The sequence below is a fragment of the Diceros bicornis genome, chromosome X, assembly GCF_020826845.1.
Source record: "Diceros bicornis minor isolate mBicDic1 chromosome X, mDicBic1.mat.cur, whole genome shotgun sequence".
In the NCBI taxonomy this organism is placed as follows: domain Eukaryota; kingdom Metazoa; phylum Chordata; class Mammalia; order Perissodactyla; family Rhinocerotidae; genus Diceros; species Diceros bicornis.
The window spans coordinates 16,072,856-16,092,641 of NC_080781.1; the positions used below are offsets into that span (position 1 = coordinate 16,072,856).

Genomic DNA, 19,786 nt, shown 5'->3' on the forward strand with positions numbered 1-19,786 from the left:
CTACTGCACACACACACACCCATCAATGTGCACATTGGTGCTGGAGCCTATTCACACTGACTGTTGTTTCTCCGTAATAAAATTTATTTTAACCAAGGACAATTCCATTTTTAAATAAGACTACTTCATAATCATTTCAAAGGCCAAATAACTTAGTTTTCTCCATTTATATATTCAATATAAATATGAAGCTATTTTCTTAAGAGTTTTCTATTTACATTCATATCACACATTATTAAATATAAGGCATATTCTTCTTTCAAATTTAAGTGCAATACTAGTTAATAGTAATGCATAATCCAAAACAGTGATTCCCAGCCTTTTTGTTATTTTTCAGCACCCATTGTTTCACCTTTCCAGCAAGTGCTATAGGGTAGACTGATTTTTTTCATTAAATTAAAATTCATTTTTAAGAATTCCATAATACTCTGGGATGCCAAAACTAAGGTTCACAAGTACTGTTCTCACAATACATACAAAAAGTTAAGTTTTACTCACCTTTAAAACACGTTGATAAATAACAGGGTAAATAAAAAAAACCCCATCTCACTAAGGATGGTCTTTAAAACTTCACCAAGTTCTTCAGTTGGTCATTGAACAATGGTGTTTTCCTTGTGTAAACTCAGCGGAATTCGTGTGTATGTTAAGGTGTCGGTTCTTGGCTCCCTCTGTCCCCTGGCTCAGCTGACTGATTAAGCGTCATCTGGGGTTGCCGGGGACCCCTGAGCCTGTCTTCTGTACTGGGAGACTGCAGTCCAGAGCCTGCAGAGGAGACCACCACTACAAGACAAGAGTCTTCTTTAGAGTCATAAGAAAGGATAAGTTCAGAGCAACACCACAAAATACTTCTTTAGGAGCCCTTACAGCAAAAGCTATAGTGTATAATTCTAGATTGGCTGTCTAGTCTTAAAAATGCAGTCCCTAACTTAAAAACTTAATGAAAATAAAAATGTTCTCTCCACATATGAAGGTGACACTTGTGTCCCAGTAGGAGTGGGGCATGGCCTTTGAGGTGTGTACAGGAGTGCTGGTGGATGACATAGGAAGGAGAATGCAGGCTGCAGTTGGGGTGTAGCATGCTGGCATCTCGTGCCTTTCCTCACTCCACTCCCAGCCAGGCACGGATGGCAGAAGACTGAAGGGGGAGAGCTCTTCTGTTTCACCTTCCTACTGCTTTCTGACTTTTTCCTACCAGGCCCTTCAGCTTCTGCCACCTCTCAGCTTTTTCCCAACTTCAACCTGGGAAAACTTGAGTTTGGAGTGACTTTGGGTAGTTTATTTTCTGACTTAGCCATAGGAAAGGGAATTAACTTCAATGAAGGGGGTAAAGTTACCAGCACTTTGTTTTCTACTGCGTTATTTAAAAGCATAATCACATGAAAAAAGTCATTTCCTATTACAGTGTTCTGAGGCTATTCTTACCGTAGTCTGAGGTATCTTAGATCCTCCTTAGTGATGTCATTAAGAATATCAGAAAGTGTATAACCCTCTTCAACAATCTGAAACAAAGATCAAATATATAAGAGCCAATAGCATAGGAATAATAGCATAGGAATGGTTTTTTGGTTATAAATTTACCTTTTCAATTGTATTCGCATCCGCTCCTTGCAGTTGCAACCAGTCTACAAGCTCTTTATCTGTTCTCTGCCCAGGAGACCCAGGAGGGGATGCAGGGGTCTCTGTAATATCTGTAATGATTAGAAATTTGTTTTGTTGTATATTAATGTGTAACAGTAAAACTCTTCAAAAATAACAAGTTGATGAAATAAACTATTCCAGAATGTAAATGTGATGTGAAAAGGAAATGAATTAAATCTGTCTCAGCTGCTCTAATACACGTTGCACAACAATCCATAGTTCTTGGATTCATTTTCCAGAGATTAAAATAATCCTTACCTATGACATCTTTAGTCAGTTTGGAATTTGATATGTTATCTGTCTTTCACTGTAAATGCTTATGCCCCTGTCTTTAAAATGCCTTTTCTTAGGAGTCACATCCCTAACTGCATTGGAAATCAAATGAGGAAATAGGTTTTAGTATTGAGATTTTTCGTCAGAGCTTATCCATTCTACATTCCAAGAGGTAGCTGTAGCCCGTCTGTAAGTGGCACAAAAGCAATAAGGCAGGTTTACTGAGGTGTAATTGATGCAGTTAAACCACCCTTTTTAGGTACGCAGCACTAGGAACTTCGACAAGCAATGTCATGTAACCACCACTACAGTCAAGATACAGAAATTGCCATCACCCCAAAAAGTTCTTGTGGCTTGTTATAATCAACCCCCTCCCCATTCTGATCTGTTTTTTCTTTATAGTTTTGCCTTTAACAGAACATTGTATAAGTATTCTGTATTTATGGAATCATAGCATGTAACCTTCTGACTCTTTGACTTAGCATAATGCATTTGCGATTCATCTGTGTTGTTGAGTGTACCAGTAGTTCCTTTCTATTATTGATTAGTAGTCCAGATACTGGAGTACTTACTAGTTTAATAGAGAATAACCTCAACTGTGTCAAGGCTGACAGAATATTAGCCAGATTTTAAATGATCTCTCACACACACATATACAAGTCAGAGCAAGTGGAAAATGACTCACCATTAGATTTGAATTGTAACTGAAGGTGATACAATTCTTGAGTTTTCTGTTCTAGTGTTTGCCGTAGAAGGTTCTGGTATTCTCTCTCTTTTTGAACTAGGTGTTCCAAAAGTCTGGTTGAAAAAAAAAAAAGCCATTATCTAGAGAGAGCCTAACAGCATTCAACTCAAACATCTGTTGAAAATTAGAAATTGAAAAAAATAGCACAATCCCTATGGACAGTCTAGTGAGGGAAGCAAAAGTGTTTCTCCAAAGTTTGGTGATCAAGTTCTAGCCTGCACATGGGCTAGTGCAGTTCCTAGTGCTTCCACCCCTTGAAAACAAAGACCATTACTCAGGGCGTGGGTATATTTTGTCTCAAAACGTATCGTGAACCAAAAAGGTAACCTGATCATGATCAGTAACTCAGCCAGACGGATGATCTGATCCTTTCAACCTGTCTCCCTAAGTCAGATCAAATTGCTGAAAATAGTGGTCAGGCTCTTTCCTCCTCATGGGACTAAGCCGAGGAGACAGAAGCCCTGCTCCAGATAGAACAGAGAGAGGTGCACTGCTCTGAAGGTGGGAGGAATATGACTGCCAACATTTACGGAAGCCAGGACTGCTAAATGCCTCACAGGAATTGAGTCCTTTAACCCTTACAGCACTTTGAGGAAGGAAGCACCATTTTTTTAAGCCTACTTTTATAGCTGAGATAACCAAGGTACACAGAAGTTAAGTAATTTTCTTAGAGTCACACAGGCTGGGCTCTTCCCATCAGGGCAGTCTCCTGACTCCCAATCTTGTCTACAGTCCTCCCTCGGACAAGACAGGGCTTAGCACAGCCAAGCCTCAAACATCGGAGTCCCCCCTGCTCCGGGTACCAGCTCATGGAGCACGCCTGCAGGAGGGGAAGGGACTGGCAGACTGGAGCCTTTTCTAGCTTTTCTCTTTGCTCATGTACCTAGTATGTGGGATTCCTTTGTTTCTAACTGCTTGTTCTTTTAATTAATTTCTATGATCCATGCTGGTGAACTAGGGAATATGGAACTAAGCTTTATTTACATTACTGAAGTTGATTATTGAAGTTGCCCTCAGAAGTCACCCTGCAACAATATGTACACAGATATCGCAGAACAGGGCAGCAAGTATGAGAACACGGGCACTCCTGGGTAATTTGGTGGCAAGATGGGATGGGGAGAGGTGGACACTTCTGCCCTCAAGGGGGACAGCAAAGAAACACTGGTGCTCAACATGCAAATCCTTCCCCCACCACCTCTGCCTGCCTTTATCCTGGACGCAACAAGTCCTCTCACGCCAGCGAGGGAAATGATTCTAGCCACTTCAACTACAGCACTCATGTGTGCTCACCCAGATCAGGGGACCCACTCGAACCAGCTCCAACTGAGTTTGTCGGAAAGGGCTCTTGGGACTGGCACTCAGCAGGACAGACCAGTTACCCCAGTCAACATCACTCTGGGCAGTAGGTGCCATCCTCCTTTGGCTCTGCCCAGCAACAGCTAAGGCATCTCCATACCACAAGGACAGGCGCGCATGTGGCAACCGCATGTTTGTCAGCCATTTGCAGCTGGGTGCTGGCTGCCATTTAATTACTAGTTTTAGTGAGAGTGGAAGATAACAGAATGACTATCAACAGTGGAGAGGAATAACCTTTGAACTCATATATAACATTTTATGAATTTGGTGATTATAAACCTTACCAGAAACACATTTTAAAGAAATGCTAAGTATTACTATCAACTTTCACATTTGTCATATTTTAAAAACTTCAAGATTTTTGCCACCATTACTAGTTAATTAAGACTCCAGGTCTTTCTAAAAAGAAATGATTAGATCTGCCTAAGACTAAACTTCAGAGATCCCTAGGGGTGTATACAACTTTTCATCCAAAATATGTCCACCTGGCACCTTATCTCCCCTTGTTAAATATTAATCTGCATTACCAATGATCATATGGCAACAAGGCATCATTTGGAACCAGTACCAACTAGTTTACTATAGCTGTGAGTTATATTTTTTGTAAGACTATTGATAACGTGATTCCCCAGAGCAAATGGGAATCATTTTATTCATTTACCAAATATGTTTTGAGCACCTACCGTGTGCCAGGAAGTGAACAAAACAGACCAGTGCTCTTAGGGGACCCTCATGGCAGTGTCAGGGTCTCCTGGCTGGGAAGGCAGTCCACAAATGCAAGGAAGAGATTCAAAGGGGAGAGGGCAAACTTCCTGGGGGTCAGGGTTATGGGATACACACCCAACGACGAAGTGCTAACCAACCCCCAGCTCAGCTAGTTCTGTAGGGGCGGGCTGCAGACGTCCACTGCTCAGCCTGCTGGACCCACACGCCATGCCAGGGGCCCCATCTTGGCGAAGAGACGCAGAGAAAGAACTCCGAGATGCTGCTGCCTTTAGCCTGGCTGGTTTCTGTGTGGCCTCTGGCAAGGCACTATACCTCTCTGATTCCTAATATTAAAGAGAGGGAAGCATTCTTCTAGTCCCCCGGTTGAAGCTGACTGTAACCCCTTGCCCAGTTCCTTGGTGGTGAAGATGCTTTTCCGAGACCTGAGTGAGGCACTCAGCAACTAAACCGATTGCCTTGCTGGTCCAGGTCGTTGTCCCACCTCTGCTCACCTGTTGGTCTCCTGCCTCAGTTTCCCTAGCTGCAGGCTCAGATGCTGCTGGTGGAGCTGCTGGGGCTGGGCCTCCTGGACAACCACTGAAGCGGGTCTGCTCCCTCCATATGCTACCTGCACTTCGCTTCCGGGCGGCTCTGCTGGGGCATAGTCCTCTTCCACCTCATCCGTGTCTTTATCCACCCCTTCGGTCTCTGAGGCAGGCTCAAAGTGGGCTCGGAGCTCTGCGAAATCATAGAAGAAAGGATCATGGTTCAACAAGGCCAGGGCTTGGTGTAGCTTATGTCCTGTGCCAGCCAACGAGGCTGTTTGGAGGCTGGCCCGGCCAATGAAACGCTCTGTCAGGGGACTGCTGACTTCATAAATGGAGAGGAGACTATTGCACTCAGCTCTCTGCAGTGAAAAGATGACCACCTCCAGTTTACAGATGAGGAAACGGGGGCTTAAACATGTTAAGTTAGTTAGCCAAGGCCAGATTTAAAAAGGTACAACTAGGCTTCCACCCAGGCCTGTGATCTTTTACTACTGCAAGTTGCCTGCTTGGAGGAGGGAGTAATGAAGTCCTGGGGTTTAACAAGCCTCTCCCAGAAGCTGAGCCTGGGTTCTGGGCTCAAAGTGCATTCAGGGGAGCAGGCAGATGACAGGGAGGGAGCAAAGTCAAGAGAGGAAGTGGCAATGTCAACGGAAGCGTTGCAAAGCCTCCCTTCATAGGAAGAAGTCACCACAGAAGAAGAATCAACTTGGGTATTAAGCTGCTCTAACATTTCAAAAATAGAGTTTGCAAAAACCAAAGATTTCTACAGCTACCACGTGATGATTTTGAGAGGAGACCTAATCATTAAATCATCAACCCACCGGTAGACGTTCCTGAGTGCACAAGAGCACGCACTGTAGGATCCTGGCCCTCAGGCTCAAACTTCCCTGTTCAGATCACGACTTTAAGTCTACATGCAGGCTCCTCGGTTATGCCCACGGGGGCACGTAAATACAGCTCGAGGAGAAGTTCTTAGAATCACAGGATTTTAGCCTGGGAAGGGGTCTGTGACAGCGTTACTTAATTGCAGGGAAGTTTATAGCCAAGATGGAAAAGAGAAAGTAACAACTGAGTGCAGAGCATGTTTCTGATCTTTTCCACGACCTTAACCAAAAAGAAGGCACTTACCTGGCATGAGAATGGTGACTGCGGCCTGCACCGCTCGACGGATGATGTTATCCATCGCAAACATCCAGTGGGGCTTAATTAGATGGTTCCTCAAAATTTTATTTACCTACAAATCACAAAAATACAGATTTCTGGTCCATTGTACTTTTTTTGGGGGGGGGGATCAGCCCTGAGCTAACATCTATTGCCCATGCTCCTCCTTTTTTTCCCCTTTTTCTCCCCAAAGCCCCAGTAGATAGTTGTATGTCATAGCTGCACATCCTCCTAGTTGCTGTATGTGGGACGCGGCCTCAGCATGGCTGGACAAGCAGTGCGTCGGTGCGCGCCCAGGATCCGAACCCCAGGCCACCAGTAGCGGAGCACACGCACTTAACTGCTAAGACACGGGGCCAGCCCCTCCATTTTACTTTTAAGAAATATGAGTTCTTACTAATTCTAATTTGCTTCTACTCTGAGATGAAGTGTTAACCAGGATTTCTACTCGACTTAAGTTTCTTCTGGACTGAGTCTTTCTCCAAGCTGACCCTAAGTCATGCTGGGGTCTAGGGGATGGGTACAGTGATCAGATCTACCTCACTGGGCCTCTTTGTTGTTTATTCACTGAGCGTTTATTGAGCACCTATGAGACCTCAGGCTCTGTGTTAGGGGCTTGGGACACAAAGATGAACCAGACATGGTCTTGGGCCCAGAGTGGCTCACTTCTGTTTGGGCAGACACATAAGCTTAAACCTCATGTCTACTCAGCTGGCAGATGCCACTTGTTCCCAAATCCTACACTTCTGCTCTTTGTGGCCAAATGCAATCGGCCCGTTCACCTGTACTTGCATATTCAGTGTTTAGAAAACTGCTGACACTCGGGATTGAAGTGTAAACAGGTGAGAAGAGATGGGGACTATGGGAGAAGATGGTAATCAAGCTCCATTGTCTTGGCTATGAGCCACTTCAGTGGGCTTCCTGCCTTCTGGAATGTTCTATAGGGCCAGATGGAGCACTTACAGCATCCTGAAATCCAAACAGTGCCAGGTGAATCTGATTGATGGATGAGCTGTCAAAGTCCAGATCCACCTTTAGTTTTGATATCGTGGATGCCATCACCCTGGGCTCTGGGGAGTGGATGAAGTCCCTCAGGATCCCAATTATTTGCTTGATGTGGGTGACTGAGAGATGCATCTCTTCCGAACTCTGACCACCAAAAAAAAAAAAAAATCACTTTGAGTGAGAGGGAAGGAAAATTCAAGAAGTATTGTGGGGAAACTGGATTAACCAGATTGTCCATTAATCCATTTGCTAATGCAATTGTGGACTCTCCGGCTGAGAAGGGGTCTCTGTTCCCAGAATTCCCTCCATCTTTCCTGTTAGAGGGTTAGGTGGGCCCCTCTCCTCCCTGGCTGGGGCACACACACAACTAAGTCCCTCTAGAAATGGTTCCGCCTTCCTGTAACCCCTTGTAAGGCCTGCCTTCAATGGGCCTTGTCAGAAGGCATAGTTCATAGTGGGGCAGGAGCCTCTTCCTAAAAGGACCTTCCACCATCCAAAATAAGTTAAAACTCAAATATTTTCAGCCATAACCTTTCTCTCTAAAGTGGCTGTTTTCCCAGCTTCTGAGGCAACTCTAGTGTGTCCTACAGCTGAGAGTCAACTCAGCTCCAGGGCTCAAAAGGGGGATAACGAGAGAGCAGGGCAAATGCTGCGAGCTCCTGGGCTTTGTGCTGCCATTTGGCGTGTTTCCACCAGGAGGCAGCACCGCCACATCAATGCGTGGATTCACTGCAGTGTTCCCCAAATTGGTTTCAGGGGAGTTTTTTTTTTCTTTGTATTTTCTTTTGTTTTGTTGGAGGAGGGAAGGACGCTGGGAAATACTTATGGTGATTATTGTAATTGTGTAAATGTTCCATGGTAGCAGGAACCTCGGTCCCCGTTTGGACCTGTTCTGGGACCCGGACGCGGGCAGAGGGGAGAGGATTAGCAAACGTCCTCCGCCCCCCTACTCCGCGTGTACCTGGGCCACGCACTCCTGCAGGTTGGAGGCCACCTGGTTCTGCTCCTCCCAGAGGATTCTGTACAGGATGGCGCGGCGCTCGCTGTCCTTACGCAGCAAGAAGAGACCCGGGTCCCTGTCCTCTGGGGACGAGGCTGCGCTCCGGTCTTCCAAGACCGAGCTCTCATCCGGAACACTGCGGACAAACACGAACAATCCCTGTGCGTCCCGGAGAAAAGTCTCCAGGCTAGGACACCGTGGGGGAGGGGCTCAGAGGTGAATCCTCCGCAGTGCCCACCTCAGGAAGATGAAATTGCAGGAGGTGGGCAGATGGAAGAGATGCAGTATTCCTTCGAACTCCCACAGCACCAGTGTTGAGAGAGGGAGAGAAAAGGGGGACGAGAGGAAGAAGAGGAGAGGATGGGAGATGGGGAAGGGACGGAGCGGGGAGGGGCAGCGAGTGAACACACTGCCCTCCTTGCTGGCACTGTTGGCCTCGCTACTGACCATGCAGAAAGGAAGCAAAAGACCTACTCGGCCATCTGGTTTTGACCCGGGAGGTATTTTGCTCCCTGGGAACACAAGCGCCCACAGTGGGTGGATGGGGCGGGCCATACCTGAGCAGGTGGCTGAGCCGGTGCTTGGGCGCCCGGGCCTTCTCGAAGAACACGTCGGACTGGGCGTCAGACTCGGGAGAGACAGGGCCATGCTCACTGCTGTTGCCCATGGGCTCCCCTAACGTGGGCAGGGCCAGGGCGGCACCCCGGGCCACCTCTGTGTGGGGGCAGACAGGAGGAGGGAGGTTTAGAGAAGGAGGATGCTGCAGAGAGGGCGGGTGGGAAGCTGAGCCTCGGCAACCCCTCCGGCCAGGTGGCGCACACAGGCGCTTGCTAAAGCCTGTGCTGCTCTAACTGGTGCTGCTCTAAGTGGTGCACACGAACACCCAGGGATTGTGGTGAAATGTAGCTTCTGCTGCAGCAAGTTTGGGATGGGCCTGAGACTCTGCATTTCTAACCAGCCAGCACGAAATGCTGAGGCAGGTAGTCCAATCTGGGAGCCAGATGCTGAGCAGCTCTGTCCTGCCTTCTGGCCCCATCCACGCCAAGGCAAAGAGAACTAACAGCTTTTCCAGGGCCACTCTTACGTCATTGCTGGGTAAGACTTACTGCCCTAGAAGGGCTCGCTTGGCTTCAGCGGCCTGCAGGACAGCCACCACAGGCTAACTCCTCTGACATGCCCTTTAATCAAGGTCAGGAACAGCACAGGGGGACAGGCCAGGCTCCAGAAATGAAGCGCCAGGCCCTGCATGTGGGGAAGACACAAAACCCCAGCCAGGGCACCTCTCGCCTCCCTCCTTGGCACAATCCCAAAGGAAAGACTTTCACAGGGCGGGGGGGTGGGGGGGAGGGCATCACAGTTACCCGTGAGGCTCCTGTGCCTCTGTCAGGAAATCAAGGGACATCCATTAGTTGAGTTTTAACAACCCCTACACCTACTGCACCAATCCCTGCCACTCTTCACAAAAACAGGTGCCAGGTGGGAAGCTCAGCACTCCGGAGAGCTGGCACTCTCTCTGAGCAACAGAGAAGCCGGGGGCCCAGGGCAGCACCCCCGCTGTCCAGGTAGGCCTCACCTGACGGCTTGAAAGCAATTCGGTTCTTCTTGCCCTTGTTCACCTGCCTTAAGAAGCCCTCTTTGAGCAGGTCAGTGGCGGTGACACGTTTTTGGGGGTCAGGCTCAAAGCAGGATAAAATGAAGGCTCTGGCTTCAGCTGATAGGGCTTCTGGAATTTCAGGGTGGATCTTAAACATCCCCACCTGCATTTGAAGGAGAGGCGACAGATGTGACGGTGAGGCCTTGGGTGAATCCAGGTGTACATGCCTTCACTACAAAGCTCCTACACCTGCCATCCTGAGGGGCTGGTGATGGATTGTAAGAGCAGCCTTGATGACTCGCACCTGTGTCCATGCCTCCACCCACCCACCCACCGCCGCTGGCCTCTTGGGACCTTGCTTTTCCCAGTAGATTGTGGGGGAAGTGCTTCAGAGCATAGGCCTTAAGGTGCCTTTGGCTTCTGCTCTAGTCCTCTTGGGAGCCCTGAGACCACCATGCAGGGAGGTTGCCAAGGATGAAGAGCCACATGGGAGAAGCCCTCCATGAGCATCCTGCCCCAGCCAAGACGCCACTTGGACGCAGCGACACAAGTGAGCCCCGGCAAGACCAGAAGAGCCAATGGTCAGCCCACAGAACTGGGAGAAATAAAAAGTGATTGTTTTAAGCCTCTAATGTTTTGGGGTGGTTTGTTATGCAGCAGAAGATAACTGAGATGGTTCTGCAGCAGGATGCTCTGAGGGTGTTCAAAGGCATCTGTGACCTGCTCTCTGATACACAGGGTCCCCAAAAGATGCTACACACATCTCTCAGTCTCTGTGCAGTCACAGCCCAAATCCTCCACCTCCAGCTATAAATCTCATGCAGACCAAACCTGGAAGCTGGTACCTCACGGCCCATGCCCTCATCCCCGTGGGGTAAAACCTGCTGAGGAAGGGGGCACTGCCCTTTCCTGTGTGGGCTCCTGCTACAATTTCTGCTCCAGCTCCCACTTCTGGCCAGCTCATTACAGTCCTGCTAAAGGCTCTCTGTCCCTGTGACCTTGGCCTCCGAGGACACCACCACCACCACGAGGGAGCAGTGGAACCAGATCAAAAACCCCATCAAGAAGCATGGGGCCAACACGGTCCCCATCAAGGATTATGAGAACAAAAACTCCAAAATGTCGAATATAGGGGAGCAGGAGGTGGGGCTGAGCTGTCACATGTCACTGTGAGATGAGAATGCTTCCACAAGTCCTGCTCGTCCATCTTGCATAACCTCCTCCTGCATAACTGTTCCCATGGAGATGGCACTCTATTCTTCTTAGGAGTTGTTGTCTTCAAGTTTGCAGTCTTCTCTGTGTCTTTTCCAAGCCCACCTAATAAACCAAGGGTGGAAGCCATTCTGTCCTCCAGATCCACCCTGTTCCTAGCTCCTCAGCAACCCTGGGGGCTGGCGTGGCCTTCCTTACCCACCTAAGCAAGATCTGGGTGCTGCAGAGAGCAAACTGCAAGCCTTCGACTTCACATCCCAAAGTCCTTTGACCTGGGGTGTGCTTACCATTTCTGACACGCTGCTCCTCATGGGCAGGATGACAGCTCGAGAGTTTTGGATTGGGGGGAGAGGCAAATGAGGGGTTACTACTCGATGGGCATAAGGTTTCAGGTAAACAAGATGAATAAGTTCTAGAGATCTGCTGTACAACATCGTGCCTAAAGCCGACAAGACTGTATTATAAATGTAAAAATTTATTAAGAGGGTAGATCTCACGTTAAGTGTTCTTACCACAATAAAATAAAATTAAAAAAAATGAGTTTGGGGTTTTGAGAACACTAAAAGCTGGACGGAATTCAACCCCCAAGATCTGAAATGCTCCGCACATGGCAGGTGGCACCCCTCACCTGAGGGTGGGGAGATAAGGGCACTAGGGGAGCCAGAGACAAAAATTCAGGACAAGAACTCAAAGAGGAAAGGGTGGCTTCTCCCCTGGCACTCCGGCATCCTGCAAGCACGTTACTTTTAAGAGTGCTTTGCTATTACTCAAAAGGTCCCTGTATTAGTTTCCCAGGGCTGCCGTAACAAAGACCACAAACTGGGTGGCTTAAAACAAGGGAAATTTATTCTCTCACAGTTGTGGAGGCTGAAAGTCCAAAATAAAGGCAGCAGCAGGGCCATGCTCTCTCTGAAACCTGTAGGGAAGTCCTTCCTTGCCTCTTCCTAGCTTCTGGTGGTTGCCAGCAATCTTTGGTGTTGGCTTGTAGATGCATCGCTCCAATTTCTGCCTTCACACAGCATTCTCCTTGTGTCTTTTCACATTTTCTTCTCTCTGTGTCCAAATTTCTCCTTTTTATAAGGACACCAGTCATACTGGATTAGGGCCCACCCTATTGATCCCATCTTAACTTGATTATCTCTGTAAAGACCCTATTTCCAAATAACGTCACATTCTGAGGTACTAGTGGTCAGGACTTCAAGATATCTTTTTTTAGGGGACACAAACCCATAAGAGTCCCTTTGGGGGAAACACAGTTCGTCTTGTTTCAGACACTGCCCAGAAGTTTCTTAAAATTTTTCTGAAGGATTCTAGATATCCCAGAAATAATTTCTACAGTCTTTGCAAAGAGAACACGGGGGACGTTATTTATTTAATAATAGCTTTCTAGTTTGCAATAAAAATTGACTTTACACGCCATCCAAAAAGCTCAATATATTTTCAAAGAATTTGTATAGCAAATTAGCTAACCAGAAACAGGAGGAAGGGAGAGGGTGAGGGGAGTCGCTCGGTCCCTGTGGATGAACTGAGCAAGTCACAGCCTTCAGACAGGTTTCCTGAGGGTGCAGGAAGCTGGCAGCTGATCAGAAAGCAGACAGCCATGGCTCTCCGGTGGGCCCCGGTGCTCTTCTCAGCCCCAGCTAGTACTGATTCCGAGGCTGTGACTGAAGCTGCAGGGAAGACCTTCAATGGCCCTCAGGGGGCTCCATCATGGGTAGTCATCAAAGGGCGAGGGAAGGTCACTGCTGTTCTCCAGGCTCGGTGTTCAGGGTCTTGTTGGGATTGCAGGGGCCAGAAGACAACTTGTCAACTTGAGGTCTTGCCTTTGGAGCTGCCTGCCAGCTGCTGGGAGGGTGGGAAGCTCTGAGAACATTCTGCAGGGGCCTGGCTGGGGGGAGCAGCCAAGGCACCCCCAGCACTGAGAGCCCACTGAGCGGGCTGCACGCAGCTCATGGGCAGAAACCTGCACTTGTGCCTGAGTCCTTTACTGCCGAAGAGGCTGAGCTGGAGGGCCCGGCAAAGACGCAGGCGGCGAGGCTGCGGGGTAGACAGGCTGAGAGGCCCCAACGCCTGGCAGAGAAGCAGGAAGAAAGGCCTCTGGAATCATGTTCCATCAGGCTGCTTCGATGCACTGTGACCTCGCTGTCCATAAGCAGTGGCCACTTGGCCTTTTGCAACCCCACTCTCTTCCTTCTCAGTCTTGGGGTGAACAAAAATGCCCCATGGAAGGTCACTGCTGGTAATGGACTCAGGGCTACAGCCCCTCTTAAATTTTTCCCAGCTCACACAGAGCCAGAAGCCACAGACCTGACCTTGGGCACCCAGGGCTGTCCTGGCATCAGCTTCCCGTGAGGTCACGAGCAAGCATATTCCTTCCCAAGGGAACGTGCCCAGCAGTGAACCCCCACCCACAGTCATCAATCGCTTCTATGTGAGCCTCAACACACTGGGTGCCCTTTCCGTTAGCTCTGCGAAGGTTTGTAGATTGACAAAGGAAACATTATCTGATACCCAAAGTACCACCTCTCCAAACCCAATCAGAGACCTGCCCTCCAAAGACACAGCCCCCCCGTGGCCTTTGCACCTTACCCAGGGTAAGGGCAGATAGAGATTCAAAATACAGAGGCTCAGTTCCCTCTGTTGAAAATAAGGGAAGAGACGTCTCCTTTCTTAGAGCATTCACTTTAGAAAACGTGTAAGTTTTCTGTCCCCTTGAGATGTATGTAAATCTTTTCAAAAGCTAAATAAGCCTCTTGCCAGGAACTCTTTCTCAAGGACCTGGGGGCCACCTCTTTGAAATGTCATCAAGGAAGAGCGCCCCCGGCCCCATCTCCATTTCTGCGGGAGGGTACGGGCCTAAGTTCAGCGGTGCCTCGCTCCAAAACTACCTCCTGTCTTAAAGATTTGAGAAGTTTATTTGGGGGGCGGGCAGGGGGCGGTAAAGCTAACTAGCTAACGCAAATGGTGGCCCCAATTACCAGGTGAACCGTGGATGAACCATTGTGACCAACGGTGCTGTCCAGTCCACGCACCTGAGGACTAGCTAGTGTTTCCCTTGAGAACATGGATGGAAAGGGTTGTACTGCTTGGCTCGATAAAAGGAGGCGAGTTCTTTCTGTCTTTGCAACCTCTTAGCAGACTGCCTATGACGGGCATCACGTTCTGATGTAATGCTTATTCAATAATAAAACTGTTTTCTTTCTCTTCCATCTTTGGATAGTGGAGAAATTTCTGGACTGGGAGAAGATTTTGTTTTTCCTTATATCTCCCCAACACCAGCAACCTAAATCAGCAAACATGTCTTACTTTAAACATTGCTGCCTGCGGTTCGCCGAGCTCATGGAATGGTGGCCTGCTGGTGGCCATCTCAATGATGGTACAGCCCAGGGACCAGATGTCAGCTGGGGCACCATACCCGCGAGGTCCTTGATCAATAATCTCAGGTGCCATGTACTGCAGAGTGCCTATTGGAAAAAAAAAAATAAAGATCGTGGACACCATATTGCTTAAAATCTAAGTGGACCATTAGTAAACAAACACGTGAACTTTAACGCTCTCATTAATGACAGATGGAGCCTGGTTTCATGCATAAATAGTATGGTTGCATCTTTTCTTTGACCAGAGACATGCAACATGCCTTCCTTTAATACTAGTCATGCTGAGAAAGGATTGCTCAGCCCCTTGAAGGATAAATGAGCCCAATTCAATTCAATCAGCACATATTAGCGCACACTAGATACAGGGAAACCAGAATGCAAGAAACACAGTGTCTGACCTTTAGGAGCTGCCTAGTGGAGGAGACAGACATGATGACGATGATGATGATGATGATGATGATGGTGATGATGGTGGTGGTGGTGGTGGTGGTGGTGGCGGCGGCGACAGTAAAATATAGAAAGGGCTATAACAGAGTTGTACACAGAGGGCTCTGAGAACATGGATGGAAAAGTGCTTGATTCTGCCTGGTTCGAGTCAGGAAAAGCTATAGCTGTGTCAATTTGGGTCTCTGAGAAGTAAATGCCAAGACAGGATTAGACATATGAGAGATTTACTAGAGAAGTGTATGAAGGAGAAAGGGGGAGGGAGCAGGATGGGCAGGGAGAGCTGTCAGACTGCAATGCAAGTCTGACACCTGGGAAAGAGGAGGAAGGCAGAATTGGGTAGGAAGAGTCTCAGATGGCAGAAAAGCTGTGAGACAGCTTTAGTCAGGCCACTGGGTAGTCCCTGGACCCAAGTTGCCCATTGGAAGAGTCTCATATTGGTTCTAGTACCTCCACCATACTCAGTCATTGGCTGGGAAAAGGTGTGGTAAAGCATGACCTTGCTATGAACGTGGAGGCAGATCCAAAGGGGCAGCAGATGGGGCTGCCAGTGAACTAGACTCCTGCCTCAAAGGTCAAAGAGGTGGACAAAGGGATGGGAGGACTTCCAGGCAAGGGGAAGAGCTTGAGCAAAGGCCCATGGGTGTGAAGTACAGAGTGAGTTCAGGAAAGCACAAGTGATTTGACACAGGGCAGGGAATTAAGAATTAAAAATTAAGGAGGCAGTGGCCAGGGTGCAGCCCAAATAGCAAACTGTGTGTTCCAAAGGCTCTGACTTTGTGCTTTCTCCTGTGGGTCATGAGCCACCAGAGGCTGCCACAGGGAAGGTGGTGATCAGATATAGCACTGGGAGGAGAAGAGATGTTGAAGGATTGCTGGAGAGACGGGCCAGGGAGGGCTGTCAAGAGCTCTGGGAATGGCTGGCCCTGTGGCTTAGCGGTTAAGTGCTTGTGCTCCGCTGCTGGTGGCCCGGGTTCGGATCCCAGGCGCGCACCGACGCACCACTTCTCCGGCCACGCTGAGGCCGCGTCCCACATACAGCAACTAGAAGGATGTGCAGCTATGACATACAACCATCTACTGGGGCTTTGGGGGAAAAATTAAATAAATAAAAATTAAAAAAAAAAAAAGAGCTCTGGGAGTCAAGTCTTTGGTTTTCCTTGAAACCAAGCCTGAAGAAAGGGGAAATGTGGAAGCAAGAGCAGCAGGTGCTGTGTGCTGGTGAAGAGGTTTATAATAAACAGTGAACTCAGAGATGACATTGGCCAAGGCGTGAATAGAGAACAGTGATGCCCAGAGAAATTCAAGTGCTTATCTCAAGATCATGCAACCAAAGTGGGTTTCCTGAGTCTTGAGCAATGAAAACAAAGGGCTCATTGGTTAAAAAAAACGTTTCAAGAAGCTACCTACTACATCCTCCTCTTGAAGATCCAATGTCTTACTACCAGTTTTCCTTCCTATGAGCATTTGAAAGACTTTAGGACAGCTCTGACCAATAGAATGTTCTGCAATAATGGAAATGTTCTATTCTGTGCAGTTCAATATGGTAGCCACTAGACACATACAACTGTTGAGCTCTTAAAATGTGGCTGGTGAGACTGTAGAAATGAATTTTAATTTAAAAAATTTTCAATTTTATTTAATTCTTACTAATTTAAAGTTTAATATAAATCGGGTTGGATCAGTAAGCATGACAGATCAGTGGGGCAGAAATGACAGCTTTGGTCTCTGGGGCTGAAAGCCCGGCGGGAAAGTGTTCAGTTGGCTGCAGGGTTGGGCAAGATGGAGGCTCACAGCACTTGCTGCATTGTTAGGAAATCCCAGAGCTGCAGGAAGGGAACTTCCAGTGACGCAATATCCCCTCCAGGCTCCTACCGCTGCGAATAATAGAAGGAGAGGCCTTGGCAGGGAATGTACCTTCTAACTAATCTATAATTCATTAATTAAGGAAAGATGACATGGTGCTGTTTATTAAGCTATTATCCCTCCGCGCTGCTATGACACGGTCTGGCACTCTGCAGACCACATTTCTGCTTTGCTTGCTGCTCCCCGTTAGGCTCTGCCACTAGGCAGCGCTAGAGAGAGCAAGTGAGCAAGCCTGGAAGGAAAGAGGAAGGAAGAGGTTACTTGTTCCTCCCCATTTGCTTGCTGTTTCTCTGAGCAAGCTTCACTTTGGACCCTCAGTTGGTTCTAGTAGCAGTGCTCAACTCCAGTTTCTAGGTTTGGTTTTTTTTTTGCTGAGGAAGATTGGGCCCAGGCTAACATCCATGTCCATCTTCCTCTACTTTACATGGGACGCCACCACAGCATGGCTTGACAAGCGGTGCGTCGGTGCGCACCGGGATCCGAACCTGCGAACCCCGGGCTGCCGAAGTGGAGTGTGCGCACTTAACCACTGCGCCACCAGGCCGGCCCCCAGTTTCTAGCTTTTTTGTCCCACCCTCCATATTTCCAGAATCAGCTTCATCTTGCCCCCCCAGAGTTGCCTGCTCCAGCCCAGTGGCACAGCATCCCCTCCTGAAAGGCTCAAATCCTACCCTCCCCTGTGCTGCCCCAAGCCCTAGGGATGTAGGCTGCTTTCTGATAACTCAGTCCCAGGAACCAGTTCTTCCTATTAAATTTTCTCTGTAAAAATAACTGGGGTGATTTCGATTTTCCTACCTGGATCCTGACGAACACAATCACTAAAAGCTAATTCTTACAAGAACACAGGAATAAACTGTTACAAAGTTATGCAACAGTAGAAAATAGTACTGAACCAAATTGCAACAGCTTAATGACCCTGGTCGAATAACTGTCCACCTTAGTACAATTGTTCGTAATTGGAGGATAAGTCTGCCTAACGCTCAATTTGGAGATTTTCTTTATATGGAACCATAGTGAATATCACCCTATCTAAAGGTAGGGACTTAGTGACATCCGTATTAGTTATTTATTACTATGTAATAAATTACCCCAAATGTTAGCAGCTTAAAATAACAGATACGATCTCACAAGCGTCAGAATCCAGGAAGAGCTGGGCTGGGTGGATTTGGCCCAGGGTCTCTCATTAGGCTGCAGCTGAAAGCTAGACTGGGGCTGGAGGATCCACTTCTAAGCTCATGTGGGCATTGGGAAGAGGCTTCAGTTTCTCACCATGTGGGATCCTCCATAGGGCTGCTCAAGACATGGCTTCCCCCAGAGCGAGTGATCCAAAGAAAGGAGGCAAGAGGGATGCCACACTGCCCTTTCTGACCTAGTCTCCAGGTCACACACCACCACTCTGCCTTAATCTATTCATTAGAAGCGAGTCACTAAGTCCAGCCAGCATTCAAGGGGGGGAGGATTATACCAGGCTGTGCATACCAGGAGGTAGGGATCACTGGGGGCCATCTTGGAGGCTGCTGGCCACAATGTCTGACTTTCAATTAGCACTCAATGGCTTACAAAGCGTCTCCATGTAGCGTTGTCCACCTGAATCTCACAACTCCGTAAGGGCGGGCAGAGAAGGTACTATCTACTGTTATTCCCATTTTATACACGAGGAAACTGAGGCTCAGAAAAGCTAGGGGATTTGCTCAAGCTAGAACTCAGGTCTCCTGTCTCCAAATTTGGAGCTACACACCATGACATCGCTGATCTATGTAACAAATCCAGGGAAGCACCACTGAAGAAAACGCTGCCTGAATAAGAGCAGCTGATGCAAGGATTTTCAAAGCCATAATGTGACTTGTTTCCACACGACTGGAAGGCATAGAGCAATGGTGGAAAACTGGGGGCTCCATTTTATTTACTACCGTATTCATAGGAAACCATCCACGCACAGGGAACAGCCAACAGAGAGAGATGGGATCCACGCGATTATTTCAAATAGTCAAGGGACTGTCCCAGGTGGGGTGCATGTTGTGGGTGTGCATCAGCTGTACCAAAGGCTGGCTTCTGTCGAGAAAACCAAGTGAAGACGCCATGGGGGTGCATCTGAATAATGCAGAAATCCTGGAAAGTTTGCTTGCCTTAAATCTAGCTCTCTTAAGGGTTTCATATCCTCCCTAAACTGCATTTCCTCCAAGGTATGCCCACCATACTGGTCACTCCATCAGCCAGCCAGCCACACTCTCAGGTACCTACACCAGTGCAGTGGTGCAGAGTTCAGAACAAGGTGATCAGGAGACCCACAGGCATTGCCTCAGCCTCCTTGGGACATGAAATCCACTGGAGGCTCCTGGACAATTGCCCAAGCAGGATTTTCAAATTACCAGCAAAGAAAACCCACAGCAGAGGACAGTAATTTAGAAGTTTTGACTGAAGTGCCAAGATATGATCCAGATACCAAGGCAAGGGGTGAGACCGGGACCACAGGTGCACAGTTCTAAGGGGGTCTCAGACAACTGGTTACACAACTCACAGAGGCTTCCCGCCCAGATCAAGGGGTTAAAAAGGTTCAGAGAGTAGAGACTGGGGGTGGGCTTGAAAACAACTTCTCTAGAGAGAGCTGTGCTGAGGGGTCCACCCTCCCTCAGGACAATCATACTTGAAAGAAGGCTGCATGTGTTAGCACCTTCCATGGGCCCCCAAGATAGTGTTAGAGCCCAAAGTTTCAAAATTTAATATTGATGAAGTTGAGAAAAGAGAAGTAAGGTGCAGCCTTCTATGGCTCCAGGGGCCACCCCAGTTGCCCAGACCAAGGGATGGGCCTGGTGGGAGGGGGCACCACTTCCTCCTAACCCAAAGCCTTTGAGGGCTTGTCAT

The 19,786-nt window shown here is 48.1% G+C and overlaps 1 protein-coding gene across 1 annotated transcript in view; it reads right to left on the minus strand.

Moving 5' to 3' along the window:
• Nucleotides 1-505: 505 nt before the first annotated feature.
• The window catches only part of MAP3K15 (mitogen-activated protein kinase kinase kinase 15), a 133,019-nt gene continuing 113,738 nt past the window's right edge, over nucleotides 506-19,786 (minus strand). Inside the window, exons 19-29 of the mRNA XM_058535537.1 lie at nucleotides 14,544-14,701; nucleotides 10,005-10,188; nucleotides 8,989-9,145; nucleotides 8,393-8,567; nucleotides 7,390-7,575; nucleotides 6,394-6,499; nucleotides 5,230-5,455; nucleotides 2,597-2,709; nucleotides 1,579-1,688; nucleotides 1,423-1,499; nucleotides 506-780 (exon numbers count right to left, since the gene is read on the minus strand). Coding sequence (XP_058391520.1) covers nucleotides 693-780; nucleotides 1,423-1,499; nucleotides 1,579-1,688; nucleotides 2,597-2,709; nucleotides 5,230-5,455; nucleotides 6,394-6,499; nucleotides 7,390-7,575; nucleotides 8,393-8,567; nucleotides 8,989-9,145; nucleotides 10,005-10,188; nucleotides 14,544-14,701 — 1,580 coding nt within the window. The 3' untranslated portion in view covers nucleotides 506-692. The remainder of the gene's footprint in view (nucleotides 781-1,422; nucleotides 1,500-1,578; nucleotides 1,689-2,596; nucleotides 2,710-5,229; nucleotides 5,456-6,393; nucleotides 6,500-7,389; nucleotides 7,576-8,392; nucleotides 8,568-8,988; nucleotides 9,146-10,004; nucleotides 10,189-14,543; nucleotides 14,702-19,786) is intronic.